General features: G+C 57.9%; 1 protein-coding gene across 2 annotated transcripts in view; it reads right to left on the reverse strand.

Moving 5' to 3' along the window:
- The window catches only part of MFSD4A (major facilitator superfamily domain containing 4A), a 29,918-nt gene that overhangs the window by 3,534 nt on the left and 12,560 nt on the right, over positions 1 to 13,824 (reverse strand). For both annotated transcript variants that reach the window (XM_070396941.1, XM_070396940.1), the window contains exons 4-9: positions 10,834 to 11,002; positions 10,311 to 10,426; positions 8,910 to 9,083; positions 6,748 to 6,895; positions 2,538 to 2,608; positions 1,318 to 1,438 (exon numbers count right to left, since the gene is read on the reverse strand). In XM_070396941.1, the coding sequence (XP_070253042.1) occupies positions 1,318 to 1,438; positions 2,538 to 2,608; positions 6,748 to 6,895; positions 8,910 to 9,083; positions 10,311 to 10,426; positions 10,834 to 11,002 (799 nt within the window). The remainder of the gene's footprint in view (positions 1 to 1,317; positions 1,439 to 2,537; positions 2,609 to 6,747; positions 6,896 to 8,909; positions 9,084 to 10,310; positions 10,427 to 10,833; positions 11,003 to 13,824) is intronic.

A 13,824-nucleotide genomic window follows, 5' to 3' on the forward strand; every position in this document is an offset into this window, starting at 1 on the left:
ATAATAAAAACCAGGCAGCACGTCTCAGCTGCAGCCAGCGCTGGTTCTGAGAGCTTCCCCCGCCTCGCTTCCCTGCCGCCCGTGGCTCCTTAGAGAGCCAGGTGCCAAGTTAGACCTACTGGTTCTGGCAACTGTTGGTGGAGGCAGTTTGTTGAGACCAGTGTCTGGGGCTTAGGGAATATATTTCTTTTTGTCTCCCTTGATTAGGGAATTTGTTCAATGTCACTCATTTGACATTCAGCAAACACTTCTTGAACGTGTGGCCTAAAGGGAGGCTCTGTGCTGGACTAGACGGCTGTTGGTACCGGCCCCCTATCAGCACGACTGTCGTTAGAGCTGATTGGGGACCCCCCTCCCCCACCTTGCTCTTCTGGGCTTCTACACTGATTGCTCAAAGCGGGCATGTGTCCACTGCCCAGAGAGGACTGTGGCTGCCTGTCCCTCCAGACTTTGCTTTTCATGGGGAGGACGAGGGCTCTGCCTGGGCACCTCCCCTTAGGGCAGTGGTTCTCAACCTTCTGGCCCTTTAAATACAGTTCTTCATGTTGTGACCCAACCATAAAATTATTTTCGTGGCTACTTCATAACTGTAATGTTGCTACTGTTATGAATCGTCATGTAAATATCTGATATGCAGGATGGTCTTAGGCGACCCCTGTGAAAGGGTCGTTCGATCACCAAAGGGTTTGCGACCCACAGGTTGAGAACCGCTGCCTTAGGGCCTGGCCACATGCACGGCTGAAGCAGTTGTGGGGACGTTGAGAGCTCTGGGCGGAAAGGCCGGGGAGGGCGCAGGCAATGAAAATAGCTGTGGGACTCCCCCAGCCTGGGTTCTGCAACAGTGAGACTGTTAGGTGTGCCTCTGTCCTGAAGGAGCTTTTCTTTGCCACTTGGCCTGAGGACTTCTTTTTGACAAAAAGATCTGGACTCGAGTCAAAATCCTAAACTGCAGAGAGCGGGCCAATTGGGCTGCTGGGCTGAATTCCAGCCAAGGAGGCAGGCTCTGCCGCTCAGGGCCCCGCGCAGGCTGGGAGAGTCCTGGCCCACGGTCCTGAGGCCCGTGGGATGCAGGAAGCCAAGTTCACCTCCATGCCCCTCTCCTACTAGAGAAACCATGAGCCAGCCCCTCATTGCTCGCAGCGCAGACAATCGCCTGGCAAAGCAGGAAGAGGGGAGAGGAAGCTGTGGAAAAGTAAACATTTCCTTGCATTTTTCTTGGACCAGAACAGCCCTGGTGGCGTGCTGAGGTCCAGAGCATCTCCCACGTCCTCCCCCCTCTGTTTTCCTCCCCTTGTGCGAAACGGCTCCTTTCCCTACCTGATGAGAGTCCAGGGTGCATCCTGTGGAAAAACAGGAGCAAGATGTAGAAGGTAAAAGCCAAGCAGGCAAAGATCACGCCGCAGACCAGGAAGCTGTAGCTGCCCCGAGCCTGGAATACCTGCCAAAGGGGAAACACAGAGACAGGGGCCATCAAAACCTCACACGAAGCTGTATGGGCGGAAGCAGCCTGCTCGGGCCCTCGGCGGGTTTTCTAGCCAAGCCGAGGACGGTCACACCGACAGACAGGAACGTGGGCAGCAGGAACATGTTGGCCTCGTTTCAAGGTCATGTTTCTGGAGGAGACAGAAATCCTGCTCCACGGCAGGGGCTGGGCCCGGGGACCCCGGCAGTCCCTTTCAGCTCTGTGCCTGGAACCTGAAAAAGGTCCCTGTCTTCCTTAAAACTCCAGTCTCACTAGGTGTTCCTCTCCCCACGAGGCCTGACCAGAGCTTTGCAGAGGGGACACACACACACACACACGTCAGAATTGCATATGGAACGCCCATGGACCCACCACCAACTTCAGCAATTAGCACCAGTTTCCTCCGTAGCCTCCCCGAGACCACACTGCAGCCCACCCAAGCCCCCTCGTCTGCACGCAGAGGGTCCTGTACGATGCAGCTCTTCCCCGCCCGGCAGGGGAGCCGTGAGGAGGGACTTTGGAGACGGAAAGACCTGGGTTGGAAGTCACCCGACAGTCCAGTCGCTAGAAGTGTGAGACTGAGGGGAGCTGCTTAGTTGATCTGGGCTACAGTACCCTCCGCTGCAGAAAGGGGGTGACGATGTCTACACTCCAGTCTTCGGTAAAAAGCAGACTTACTTCCCCTGGTGAACACATGCACGGTGGGTGTGGGACAAGAACTGAGAGCCGGCCCAGGGCCAGGGCAGGGTCCGGGCAGGAAAGCTGGGCCAGAGGCAGGCTGAGGGAGTGGCCGGTTGAGAAGCGATGGACAAAGAACTCTGCAGCGCAGTCCATCCCAGGCCCGGGAGCTAAACGTTCCCACGGGGCCCCCTGGCCCTGCTCCCAGACATGACTTGTGTTTGCCTTGGCCTCTCGCATCCCTTCCCAGCTCCAGGTTCCCCATTTGGAGGCTCAGCTTCCAGGGCTGGCTCAGCAACGGAGGCAGGTAGCACCGAGTGGGCCCGCTTGCCCTCCCACCTGCTGAAGGAGCACACCCCAGGTGCTCCTCCCCCCGCCCCCAGAGTTTTCCACTTACCCAGCCAACCAGCATCTGGAGGGACATCTCGCCAAGTCCTGCCCCTGTCACCAGCACCGTGGTCGCACAGCCTACCCAAAAGAGAAGGGTTTGGTTTAGTGAGAACAAGTTAGGAGACAGAGGCAGCCGGCGTGTTCCGGGTTATTCTGGGAGGTGTCCGGGAAGCAGCATGGCTGCCTAGGAGGACTCCTTGCCATTCCTAAGGCTTCTCAGACTTTAGCTCTTTTTTTTTTTTTTTTTAAATATGTTTTTATTGATCTCAGAGAGGAAGGGAGAGAGAGAGAGAAACATCAATGATGAGAATCATTGATTGGTTGCCTCCTGCACGTCCCCAACTGGGGATCAAGCCCACAACCTAGGCATGTGCCCTTGACCAGAATCGAACCTGGAACCCTTCAGTCCGCAGGCTGATGCTCTACCCACTGAGCCAAACCAGCCAGGGCCAGACTTGAGCTCTTCCCCGGGCTTTGGGGATGCTCAGGTCCTGCCGTCATCACGACCCTCCCCGTTCTGAGACCTCCAACGGTTCACCCTTGTCTCCTTGGTGAATTCCAAGGTGCTTAACCTGGCATTCAGGGCCCTTCCCAACGTGCCCGCCCCCCCTTTCCGACAGACCTCCTGACCCCAGGCCGCCTCCACTCTGGGCAGAAGGGTGTCCTGACGCCCTGGCACTGCCCCAACCAGCGCCCCGCTCACCAGCCTGGCACCGACTTTCAGAGCCCACACTTCAGAGCCAGCCTGGCCCCACGCCCCGCCGTGTCCCCTGCAGCTCTGTGACCTGAGGCAAGTTCTCTCCCTTTTCGGGGCCTCGGTTTCCTTCTGTGAAATGGGCGTCACAGGGCTGGTGCGTGGGTCACGCCGGTGCGAGGCACGGATGCTTAGCACAGCCCTGGACACGGCAAACCCCCGAAGCCAGGCCAGCTCCCTGCTGAAACCCTCCAGCGCTGCCTCAGGATCCAGTCCGAGCGCCGGGCCGGGGTTGCCAGGGCCCTTTCCAACCTGTGCCTATTGAGAGCCCAGACTCAGCTCACACTCCCTGCTGGCAGGCTGCCCTGCAGCCCGGAGAACCAACCGGCAGCTCCGCACCTGCGCACTCACACTCGCCCCCTGGTCCCACACGTGCATTCCCCACCCCACCCCCCCCTCAGCTTCCAGTCCTGCTTGGATTTCCTTGTTCTCGCATCCCATCCCTCAACCTGGGTTTGCTGCTCCTCTGTGCGCCCTCAGCCCCCTCATCCGTCTCATGTCCCTGCCCCCCCCCCCCCCCCCTCGATCTGTCTCCTGGGCAGCCTCACCCACTGGGGTTAAGCCCCTGAGAGAGGACGGCCTTGGCTGTTAGTGCTGTGGATACATCACTGCTTATCATCACACAGTGGCCCACGGACAGACGGACGACAGACACAGTGTTTTTTGAAGCAAGCAGATCATTTCCTCCCTGTCTCTGCGCCTTTGCTCTCACACTGGCCACTGCCCCGCCCCAACCTTCCCCGGATGCCTTTCCTTTTTCCTTCCGCCTTTCCGAACTCCGGGCCAGCTCGCATCCCATCTCTTCCATGAAGCTACCTCGAGATTTAACACTGGTCACTTGCTTCTCTGAATCCCAGTGGCACCCACCGTCTGTTCCACTCATTCAAAAACCTTCCAGTACCTTCTGAGCATCACGTACTGTGATAAACACTGATGAATAATTAGCGTTAATATATATATATTGGGTACCTAGGAGCCAGTTAAGCGGCTGAGTCAAGAGCTTTACATTTCCTCTAACGCGCAAAACAATCCTCACAGGGAAGTATTGGTATCCCCACTTTTCAGATGAGAAAACGGAGGCTCGGAGCGGGGAAAGAAATCGAATCACACCAGGCCACAAAGCCAGAGAGAGGCAGGCCAGACGGATACTCAGGTCTGCTGATGACCTCACAGCCCTCGCCCCGGCCCTTGTCCATTGCTGGTGCCCATGGGGAGTGTGTTGTCAAGGAGAAGATGCAGATAACTAGGTACAAAAGCCTTGAGGGGATCAAACATGAGAAGCAGAGGAGGGGGTACCTTTTCAGTGGGGATCAGGGAAGCTTCTGGGAGGGACGGAGTCAAAGGCTTTCCATGCTGAGGATTCATGTGCTGTCAGGGAGGAGCCGGCTGGAATGCCAGCTCTGAGGAGGAGCAGGGTGGGAGAAGGACGGGGAAAGGAAGAGAGCCCCATGGGAAGACAGGAAGGCCAGGGCCAGCTGTGGAGGCAGCCCCCTGTGGCAGTGCCGGGGACGGCTGCGTGAATGAGTGGCCCTCGCCCTGGCTCCGAGTTAGAATCACCCAGCAGCTCCCAACCAGTGACATCAGACTTGGTGGTGGAGCAGAAGCCCAGGCACTGGGTTTTGTAACAAGTGCTCCAGGTGATTCTCATGGGGAACCAGCACTGAACCTCTGATGGGGGCAAAGGTGAAGGCAAGGAGACCAGCCAAGACCTGCCAAGGCAGCGAAGGAGGTGATCAGACACGGGGGAAAACTGGGTGCTGGGTGCTGCTAGATTCCTGGCAGGTAAGTGATGGAGCCCGAGCTAAGGCAGGGTGGGGAGAGATGAAGAGAAGATGGGTCTGAGTGACCATGTGCAGGCAGAACCCACCACTATCACTCGCTGTTACTCCTGTTAAACGCTGACATCTGTTGGTCACTTAAAACTGGGATATAGTGTGACATACATCACCATTATCTCCCGACTTAATCTACTCGCTCTAGGTTTGGGGATTATCCTTAGATTTCAAGGACGCAGGTCTCCTGTCTCATTGCTATGGGACGGAGCTGGGTGCAGCTCTAATTGCTCAGACCTCCCCCCCCCAACACACACATCTCCCCAATAACCAATTTCCCCCCTTCCTCCTCTAAAGAAACCACCCATCTTTTTTTTTTTTTTTTTTTTTTTTAAATATATTTTATTGATTTTTTACAGAGAGGAAGGGAGAGGGATAGAGAGTTAGAAACATCGATCAGCTGCCTCCTGCACACCTCCTAGTGGGGATGTGCCCGCAACCCAGGTACATGCCCTTGACCGGAATCGAACCTGGGACCTTTCAGTCCGCAGGCCAATGCTCTATCCACTGAGCCAAACCGGTTTCGGCTGGAAACCACCCATCTTTAATGCTGCTTTTCTGACACTCTGAGCCAGGGGTCCTCAAACTTTTTAAACAGGGGGCCAGTTCACTGTCCCTGAGACCGTTGGAGGGCTGGACTATAGTTTTAAAAAAAACTATGAACAAATTCCTATGCACAGTGCACATATCTTATTTTGAAGTAAAAAAACAAAATGGGAACAAATACAATATTTGTATTTGCATGTGGCCCGCGGGCCGTAGTTTGAGGACCCCTGCTCTAGGCCTAGAACAGCAATTCTCAACCTTGGCTGCACATTAGAATCACCTGGGAATCTTTTTAAAATCCTGATTTCTGGGCCTCATCCTCCGGAAATTCTGTTTCTTTATTACTAATGTTGTGGCCCCACCCCATCACAAAGAAACAGAATTTCTGGAGGATGAGGCCCAGAAATCAGGATTTTAAAAAGATTCCCAGGTGATTCTAATGTGCAGCCAAAGTTGAGAACCACTGATCTAGGGCATCTGCAGGTACTTCTAAAGCAGCGGTCGCCAACCTTTCGGACCTCACAGACCACCAGTGGCCCGTAGACCACCGGTTGGCGACCGCTGTTCTAAAGGTAACGTTAACTGTTTGAAACACAACTATTTTCAATAAACTTTTTTTTACAAAAGATTTTTGCCACCTGCATTTAAGAGGCTACAGAAAGAGAAGGAAACTAGGGAAGAGAATTCGAGGTTTCTGACATCAAAGAAGCGGCGTCACAACCCACAGCAGCTGTGGGCACTGGCCCCAATCCTCTGTGTGTGGGGCCACTATGACTGCTGAGGTGTAAAACCCCTCTCCTAGGCTGTGACTTCTGTGCTACTTGGAATGTCCACGCATGTCACACAACACGCCAACTGTGGGTCAGCAGAGAACACTCCGGGGAAAAGGAAGTGGGCGAGAGGAACGTACTGCTGCTCTAAGGCCTGAAATCACACACTGAGGTATCCTGTTGAAGTGGGAGCCACCTGGATCAGAACCTGTTCCCACCAGCCAGGAGCATCACAGGAGATGGGGAGGGCGGGAAGCGGCGCCGGCCGGAGGGAGCGGCCCGCCCAGCGCTCACCCTGCGCACGTGCACACTCACCCTTGTACTGCAGGATGTCCTCCGTGTGGGCCAGCAGGCTGGGGAAGGTGCTGCTGAGGAACAGGCCCAGGCAGGCGGTGCCCGCGAACAGGAAGATGACGTTGTAGGAGAAAGCGAGAAGCACCAGGTGTGTCACCACCGCGCCGACCTGTCACGGCGGTGATGGAGGTGGTTAGAAACTGGGAAACTCTGGGTGTCCATCAGAGAGAAAAACCCGCAGGAGTTGGTCTCCTGACCTGGACACCCAGGCGTGAGGAACAGCGCTGTGACCAGTGTGCCACCCTGTGGAAGAGGTGGGGACTGCACCTTCCGCAGTCCTGGCTGCCAACCCAGCCCAGAGAATGTGAGGCGGGGAGAAGGTGCACCCCCTGCCCCCCCGCACCCCCCACCTCCGCCAGCCGTCGCCAACAACTGGCCCACCACACACGCTCAACAAGTGCTTGGTGAGGGGTCCTGACTGACCCCAAGGCCCTGCCTGTAAGCACGGGGAACTCCATCCAAGTCATTAGCTCTGTGCCTGCTGCTAGAGGCGGGGTCCTCCACTCCCCACGAAGAGGAACTGCTTCTTCCTTAAAGGCCCGGAGCTCACAGAGGAAGCCCCAGTCGCAGGAGAGTGGTGGTGGCTGCAGGACCCCCAGCGTCCAGGAATCCTGACAGGACTCCCAGAGAGGGCCAGCGGCTCTGGCAGGCCAGCGTGGCTCCCCCCAGATTCGGCTCAGACTCCACAGGCAGATGGTAGCCCCTGCGATGGGCCAGGGGACCAGCAATCTTTCTAGTTCAGTCAGGGGACTGCCCCATGGGAAAGTTTTTTGTTAAAACAAGCCTTTAAAATTCCTTTTAAAAATGTGTTTGTCGCCCTGGCTGGTTTGGCTCAGTGGATAGAGCGTCGGCCTGTGGACTGAAGGGTCCCAGGTTCCATTCCGGTCAAGGGCACATGCCTGGGTTGCGGGCTCGATCTGCAGTGTGGGCCATGCAGGAGGCAGCCGATCAATGATTCTTCATTGATGTTTCTATCTCTCTCCCTCTCCTCCTTTCCTCTCTGAAATCAATAAATATATATTTAAAAAAAATAAAAAATGTGTTTGTCAATATCGACTAATTTCTATACAAAGTGCATCTGGGCCCAGCTGGTGTGGCTCAGTGGTTGAGCATCAGCCCAGGCACCAGGAGGTCACCGGCTGGGTTCTGGGTCAGGGCACGTGCCTGGATTGCGGGTTCAAGGTCGTGCTGGAGGGACGGGTGTGAGTCCAGGCACAGAGGTATTTGTGGAGCTGGATGATGGGAAATTTCTTTCTGGAAGGTCATAAACCAGGACAAGGCAAATCCAAAACCTTTCTTGGGACTCATCGTGTTTGGTCTGTGTAGCCCAACAGTATTTCCCAACCCTCTCTCTGCTAGAAACTCAACCCAGGGAAGGACTTTCTGACAACAGATGGGGCTACGAGGGCAGGGAGTGAGTTCCCAGTCCCTGGGGGTTTGAACAGGCTGTGTGCCCCTCCTCTGCACAGGGGTGTTATGGAGGTAAGTCCAGCCCTTCTAGGAGGTTGGGTGGAGACCTTTCTGGAATCTGGAATCCGGACCCTTGTTCATAGGTAGTGCCAGAGATACATTTCAGGGTGAAAGCTAAGACCCATCACTCAGGCTCCGACCTCCCGCCTCCTGGGCAGACCAGTTCCTGGACGGCAGCCCACATGCCAGCCTGGCTGCTAGAGAACCACCTGGGAGAGTTTCAAAATGTAAATGCCAGGTTCCCGCCCAGAGAGGGTGATTCTGAAGGCCAGGGGTCCCCTGGCTTCCACTGGTCACAAGGCTCTGCCAGCTGGGCACCAAGGTGGACACGGAGGACCAATGCCAGAACCTGCTTCCCTTGCAGGCAGGTTGTCAGCTGGGACCTACCCACACACAACAGGAATTGCCTCCTTCTCTGTCGGAGTACAGATGAGGGGAGGGCAGAGGGAGGAAGGGACGTTTTCAAGGGCACAAGGGTAGGCTCCACCTCCTGGATCTCCACCCTTCTTCAGCATCTCCCCCTCCCCCTCCCCCCCCCCCCCCCATCGCACCCCATTGGCAGAGTTCAGTCCTGAGCAAAGGCCTGGGGCGGTGGTAGGGCCAGGAGTGAATGCTTCTCCTGAGGCTCCAGGAAGTGAGAGGAGGCCACTTACCACATTGATGAAAACCATGGTGGCCGGCCTCACGCGGGAGGAGATGGGGATGGAGACGAGCTGACCCAGGGTGATGAAGCCCCAGAAGAGGCTGGGGAGGTAGCCAGCCATCCTGTGTCCCATCGACATCGGCTTCTCCACGGCATAGCTGTACACGAAGGTGGAATACGCGCCCTGTGGAGATGGGCCCGCTGAGCACACCCGCAGCGCGGCCAGACCAGACCCCTAGGAAAGGAAGCCCTGGCCGGGCAGGTGTCGGGGGACCCTCCTGCTCCACAAAGGGTGGGCTTGGGGCCAAGATCACACAGTGCACACAGGCCGGAGCTGAGGACAGACCCTGGGCGCCACGGCTCCCGACTGCACCTGCGCTGGCCTCTGGGTCCAGGGAGGTGCGGGAGCTCCGTGGCCCCTCACCAGATCCGGCTCCCACTACGTGTCTTATTTGTCCTGATTCCACAGAAAGCTTTTTGTTGAAGGACGTTTGCTAAAGAGTGTGTGTACCAGCATCTCATTTTACAGATGAGAGGGTGGAGGAGCGAGTTGGAAGTCAACCAGCGCTGGCCAACACGACCACCTTCCGCCAGGTCGCCGAGGGTGCGGGCTCTCTCTCTGGAGAGCCCCTCATGTGGCCATCAGTGAGTCAGCCATTCACACCGTCCTAATCTAACCCTTAGAGATTTCTAGAAAAAGGCATTACGTGGTGTGACAGAGGTCACCAGCAGACTGAACCGCTGGGCCCCGCCCCGATATCTGTGGCTGGTTTGTGCGACGCGGCGAAGGAGCCCAGGTGCGGGATGTATTCCAGGGAGCAGAGTGCCCCTGAGTTCACCTGGCATGACCTCTGCTTGGCGGAACAGGGCTCTGCCCCTTTAAAAAACTCGGGGTGGGCCCTGGCCAGTTTTGCTCAGTGGATAGAGCGCCGGCCTGCAGACTCAAGGGTCCCAGGTTTGATTCCGGTCAAGGGCATGTACCTTGGTTGCGGGCACATCCCCAGTAGGGGGTATGCAGGAGGCAGCTGATCGATGTTTCTCTCTCATCGATGTTTCTAACTCTCTATCCCTCTCCCTTCCTCTCTGTAAAAAATCAATAAAATATGTTTTAAAAAAAACAAAAACTCGGGGTGGCCTGCACTTAGTAACAAACCCATAGGCCCCTCTCTCCAGAGTTAACGAACATGTAAACCATTGGCTGGGACAGAAGACCGTAGTACCAAGGGGCTGTGAGCAATTCTGGAAACAGCCACCCCAGAACTTTTATTCAGTTTGAAGTTTTGGATCGACTGAATGAACTACAGGTGAGGTCTCTAGGAAACCTTGATGCCTCTCTCCTTCTCTTGCCATCCCCAGATTGGAGTCTCGGGCAGAGGGTCCCCAGGAAGGGGCGCCCTGGGGGCAGGCTCACCGTCATCCCGTCGGTCATGAACAGGACCAGGGCAGCTGTGACGTGGATGGCGAAGAAGGAGTAAGGGGCTCCTCTGAAGTTCCTCCTCCGGCAGCAGCTGAACAGGTCCTCGTGCGCTGGATGAGACAAGAAGAGCAGGGCTGAGCCTCGCTCCCGCCCCGTGCCTCTGCTTGCCCAGGGGACGTGGCTGGCAGCATGGAGGACCACCTACGGCCTCCTACCTTCTCTAGCTTCAACCAACCATCTGTTAGAATCAGCCCCTGGCCACCTCACAGTCCTGGTGGAAGCAAGGCTCAGAGAGGTCAAGTAACTTGCCCAAGGTCACACAGCAAGGTTGGAACTGGAAGTCTGCCTCCCCGGTGCCCTTGGCCAGGCTGCTCCATCTCCTGCCTCATGAGACCATTGGCGCCAAGGTTCTTTTCCAACCTCTATTGCCTGTGACCTATGGTCACCCTCTGGGGGAGGGGTTACCGGAGGAGCCTCGGTGTGGGGCTGTGACATGAAGGTCCGTGAGAGCCCCCACCTGGGTGTGACTGAACCTTTGGGGGCATCGAGGAAGCGGCTTCCTTCTCGGGAGGCTGTGTCTCCAGGGCGAGCTCATCTGCAGACAGGAGCAGCGGCCTCCTCTGCGGGCAGCAGGTCAGCAGCCGCTCTTTGGACAGCAGATACAGCACAGCCATGGGCACCGGGAGCTGGGGGTGGGCAGAGGGTCAGGAGAGCCCTGTTCCCGCCAGGCTCCCCCCTTCCCACGCCTGGCCCACTGCGTTCGCCTGCATGGCCGTGGGGTGGTCTGGGCGGTCCTGGGAGAAGACAGCTCTTTTCCAAGGGTGCCCACCTAAGAGGCGCCCCCAGCGAACGCAGCCTCGACCCCGCGCAGGCTTGGTGGAATTGCTGCCCAACCTGGACTGCCTCTGTTTCCCTGAAAAGACAGGTATGTGCCACCTGCAAAGCGTAAACTCGAACCGGCCTCTGCTGGCCAGGAGAGGTGCCAGAGCTAAACTCGTTTCCAAAGAAGTTCTGCTTTGGTTCATCTCGGCTCTATAAACTGTGCTGGGGGGATTATCATCCCCATTTTCCAGATGGGGCCAGTGAGGCTCAAAGTTATCACTTAGTCAGAACCCGTTAGAACTGGAAGAGACCTGAGAGGTGAGCTACACAGCGAGCATTAGCGCGGGTCACACAGCAGACGTCAGGCAGAGCAGGGCTGGTACCCAGGCACCCTGCTTCTGCCCAGTGCCATCGCCACCTCAGGGGTTGTCTGGGTGATGTTAAACCCCAGGAGGCAGAGGCTGTCCTTGGGGGCTTGGTGTCTAAATGGGAAAGAGACTCGGACTCCTTTTGATTTAAAAATGCCGGCTACGAGCAACACACCCAAGCCCAGTGTTACGGGAGCCGCTTAGGCGTCACGAACTCCCAGAGCAGGGAGGAGGGTTTCCTGCCTGAGGAGCCCGGAGAAGCCCCCGCCACCTCCCTCGGGTGCCCTGCACGAGTCCAACCACCGGCTGCCAGGAGGGTCTCATCCAGTCCGGCCTCTGCCCTCGCTGCCGCCTCCCACCCAGTTCCTCCTCTTAGGAAAGAGGCGGCTCGGGAGCTCTGGAAGTTTCCCCGAGGCCGCGGCTCCTCTGCCTGACGGAGGGTAGAGGGGAAGTGCGCCTGGGCAGCTGTGAGGGAGCCTCCCCAGCCTGTAGCCAGGCTGGCTCGCTCCAGCATTTTCCAAGCCACCTGCACGCCAGCCTGTGCTGGCACTCCCTGTGGGCACCTTGGGAGCCTCCCTCCACCCTCAAAAATAAGTCCAAGGTCAGACTCTGCCTGGAGAGCGAGAGCCACCGATTGGGCCCGAATGGAGGGAGACAGTTCCCGCCCCCAGGAGGCCGGGTCTGGGTGGCGAAGCTCTCCCTCCGGTCCGATGGGGAAACAGGAAACCCACGCGGGGCTGCTGGTGCAGAAGGCCAATGCCGAGTGAGGGCCAAGGCACACGGCTGCGAAGGGGCCATTCAGGCGGGGCTTTCAGGGTGGCAGGTGGTGGGGAGACGCACACCTGGCATTGCCACAGGAACACACGCCATCTCCAGAAGCCACCTTGAAAGTCAGAGAGTGCCAGGTGGGCTGTGTATGTGTGTGTGCGTGCGTGTGTATGTGTGTATGTGTGTGTGCATGTGTATGTGTGCGTGCATGTGTATAAGTGTGTGCATGTGTATAAGTGTGTATGTGTGTGTGCATGTGTATAAGTGTGTATGTGTGCGTGCATGTGTATAAGTGTGTATGTGTGTGTGCATGTGTATAAGTGTGTATGTGTGCGTGCATGTGTATAAGTGTGTATGTGTGTGTGCATGTGTATAAGTGTGTGTATGTGTGTGTGCATGTGTATAAGTGTGTCTGTATGTGTGCGTGCATGTGTGGGCGCAAAGTGTGTGTGTGCGTGCACACCCACCCACCGCCCACATGCTCGCTTGCATGGCTCATTCTCTTCTGTGTGGGCTGTTTACCTTCAGACACAAAGCGATGGAAAAAATACGGAAACCCTGCAGCCAACAAAGCGCCCCCAGCCTGCACCTTGGGGGGCAGGAGGAAGCGCCCCCAGCCTGTACCTTGGGGGGCAGGAGGAAGCGCCCCAGCCTGCACCTTGGGGGGCAGGAGGAAGCGCCCCCAGCCTGCACCTTGCGGGGGGGAGGAAGTGCCCCCAGCCTGCACCTTGGGGGGCAGGAGGAAGCGCCCCAGCCTGCACCTTGGGGGGCAGGAGGAAGCGCCCCAGCCTGCACCTTGGGGGGCAGGAGGAAGCGCCCCCAGCCTGCACCTTGCGGGGGGGGAGGAAGTGCCCCCAGCCTGCACCTTGGGGGGCAGGAGGAAGCGCCCCAACCTGCACCTTGGGGGGCAGGAGGAAGCACCCCAGCCTGCACCTTGCGGGGGGGAGGAAGCGCCCCAGCCTGCACCTTGGGGGGGGGGAGGAAGCGCCGCAGCCTGCACCTTGGGGGGCAGGAGGAAGCGCCCCCAGCCTGCACCTTGGGGGGGGAGGAGGAAGTGCCCCCAGCCTGCACCTTGGGGGGGGGGGGAGGAAGTGCCCCCAGCCTGCACCTTGGGGGACAGGAGGAAGCGCCCCCAGCCTGCACCTTGGGGGGCAGGAGGAAGCGCCCCCAGCCTGCACCTTGGGGGGCAGGAGGAAGCGCCCCCAGCCTGCACCTTGGGGGGCAGGAGGAAGCGCCCCAGCCTGCATCTTGGGGGGGCAGGAGGAAGCGCCCCAGCCTGCACCTTGGGGGGGGGAGGAAGCACCCCCAGCCTGCACCTTTGGGGGCAGGAGGAAGTGCCCCCAGCCTCCACCTTGGGGGGCAGGAGGAAGCGCCCCAGCCTGCACCTTGGGGGGCAGGAGGAAGCGCCCCCAGCCTGCACCTTGGGGGGGGGAGGAAGCGCCCCCAGCCTGCACCTTGGGGGGCAGGAGGAAGCGCCCCCAGCCTGCACCTTGGGGGGCAGGAGAAAGCGCCCCCAGCCTGCACCTTGGGGGGCAGGAGGAAGCGCCCCC

Source organism: Myotis yumanensis, unplaced genomic scaffold, assembly GCF_028538775.1.
Source record: "Myotis yumanensis isolate MYYU_CA2020_CCGP unplaced genomic scaffold, mMyoYum1.0.hap1 SCAF_17, whole genome shotgun sequence".
Classification (NCBI taxonomy): domain Eukaryota; kingdom Metazoa; phylum Chordata; class Mammalia; order Chiroptera; family Vespertilionidae; genus Myotis; species Myotis yumanensis.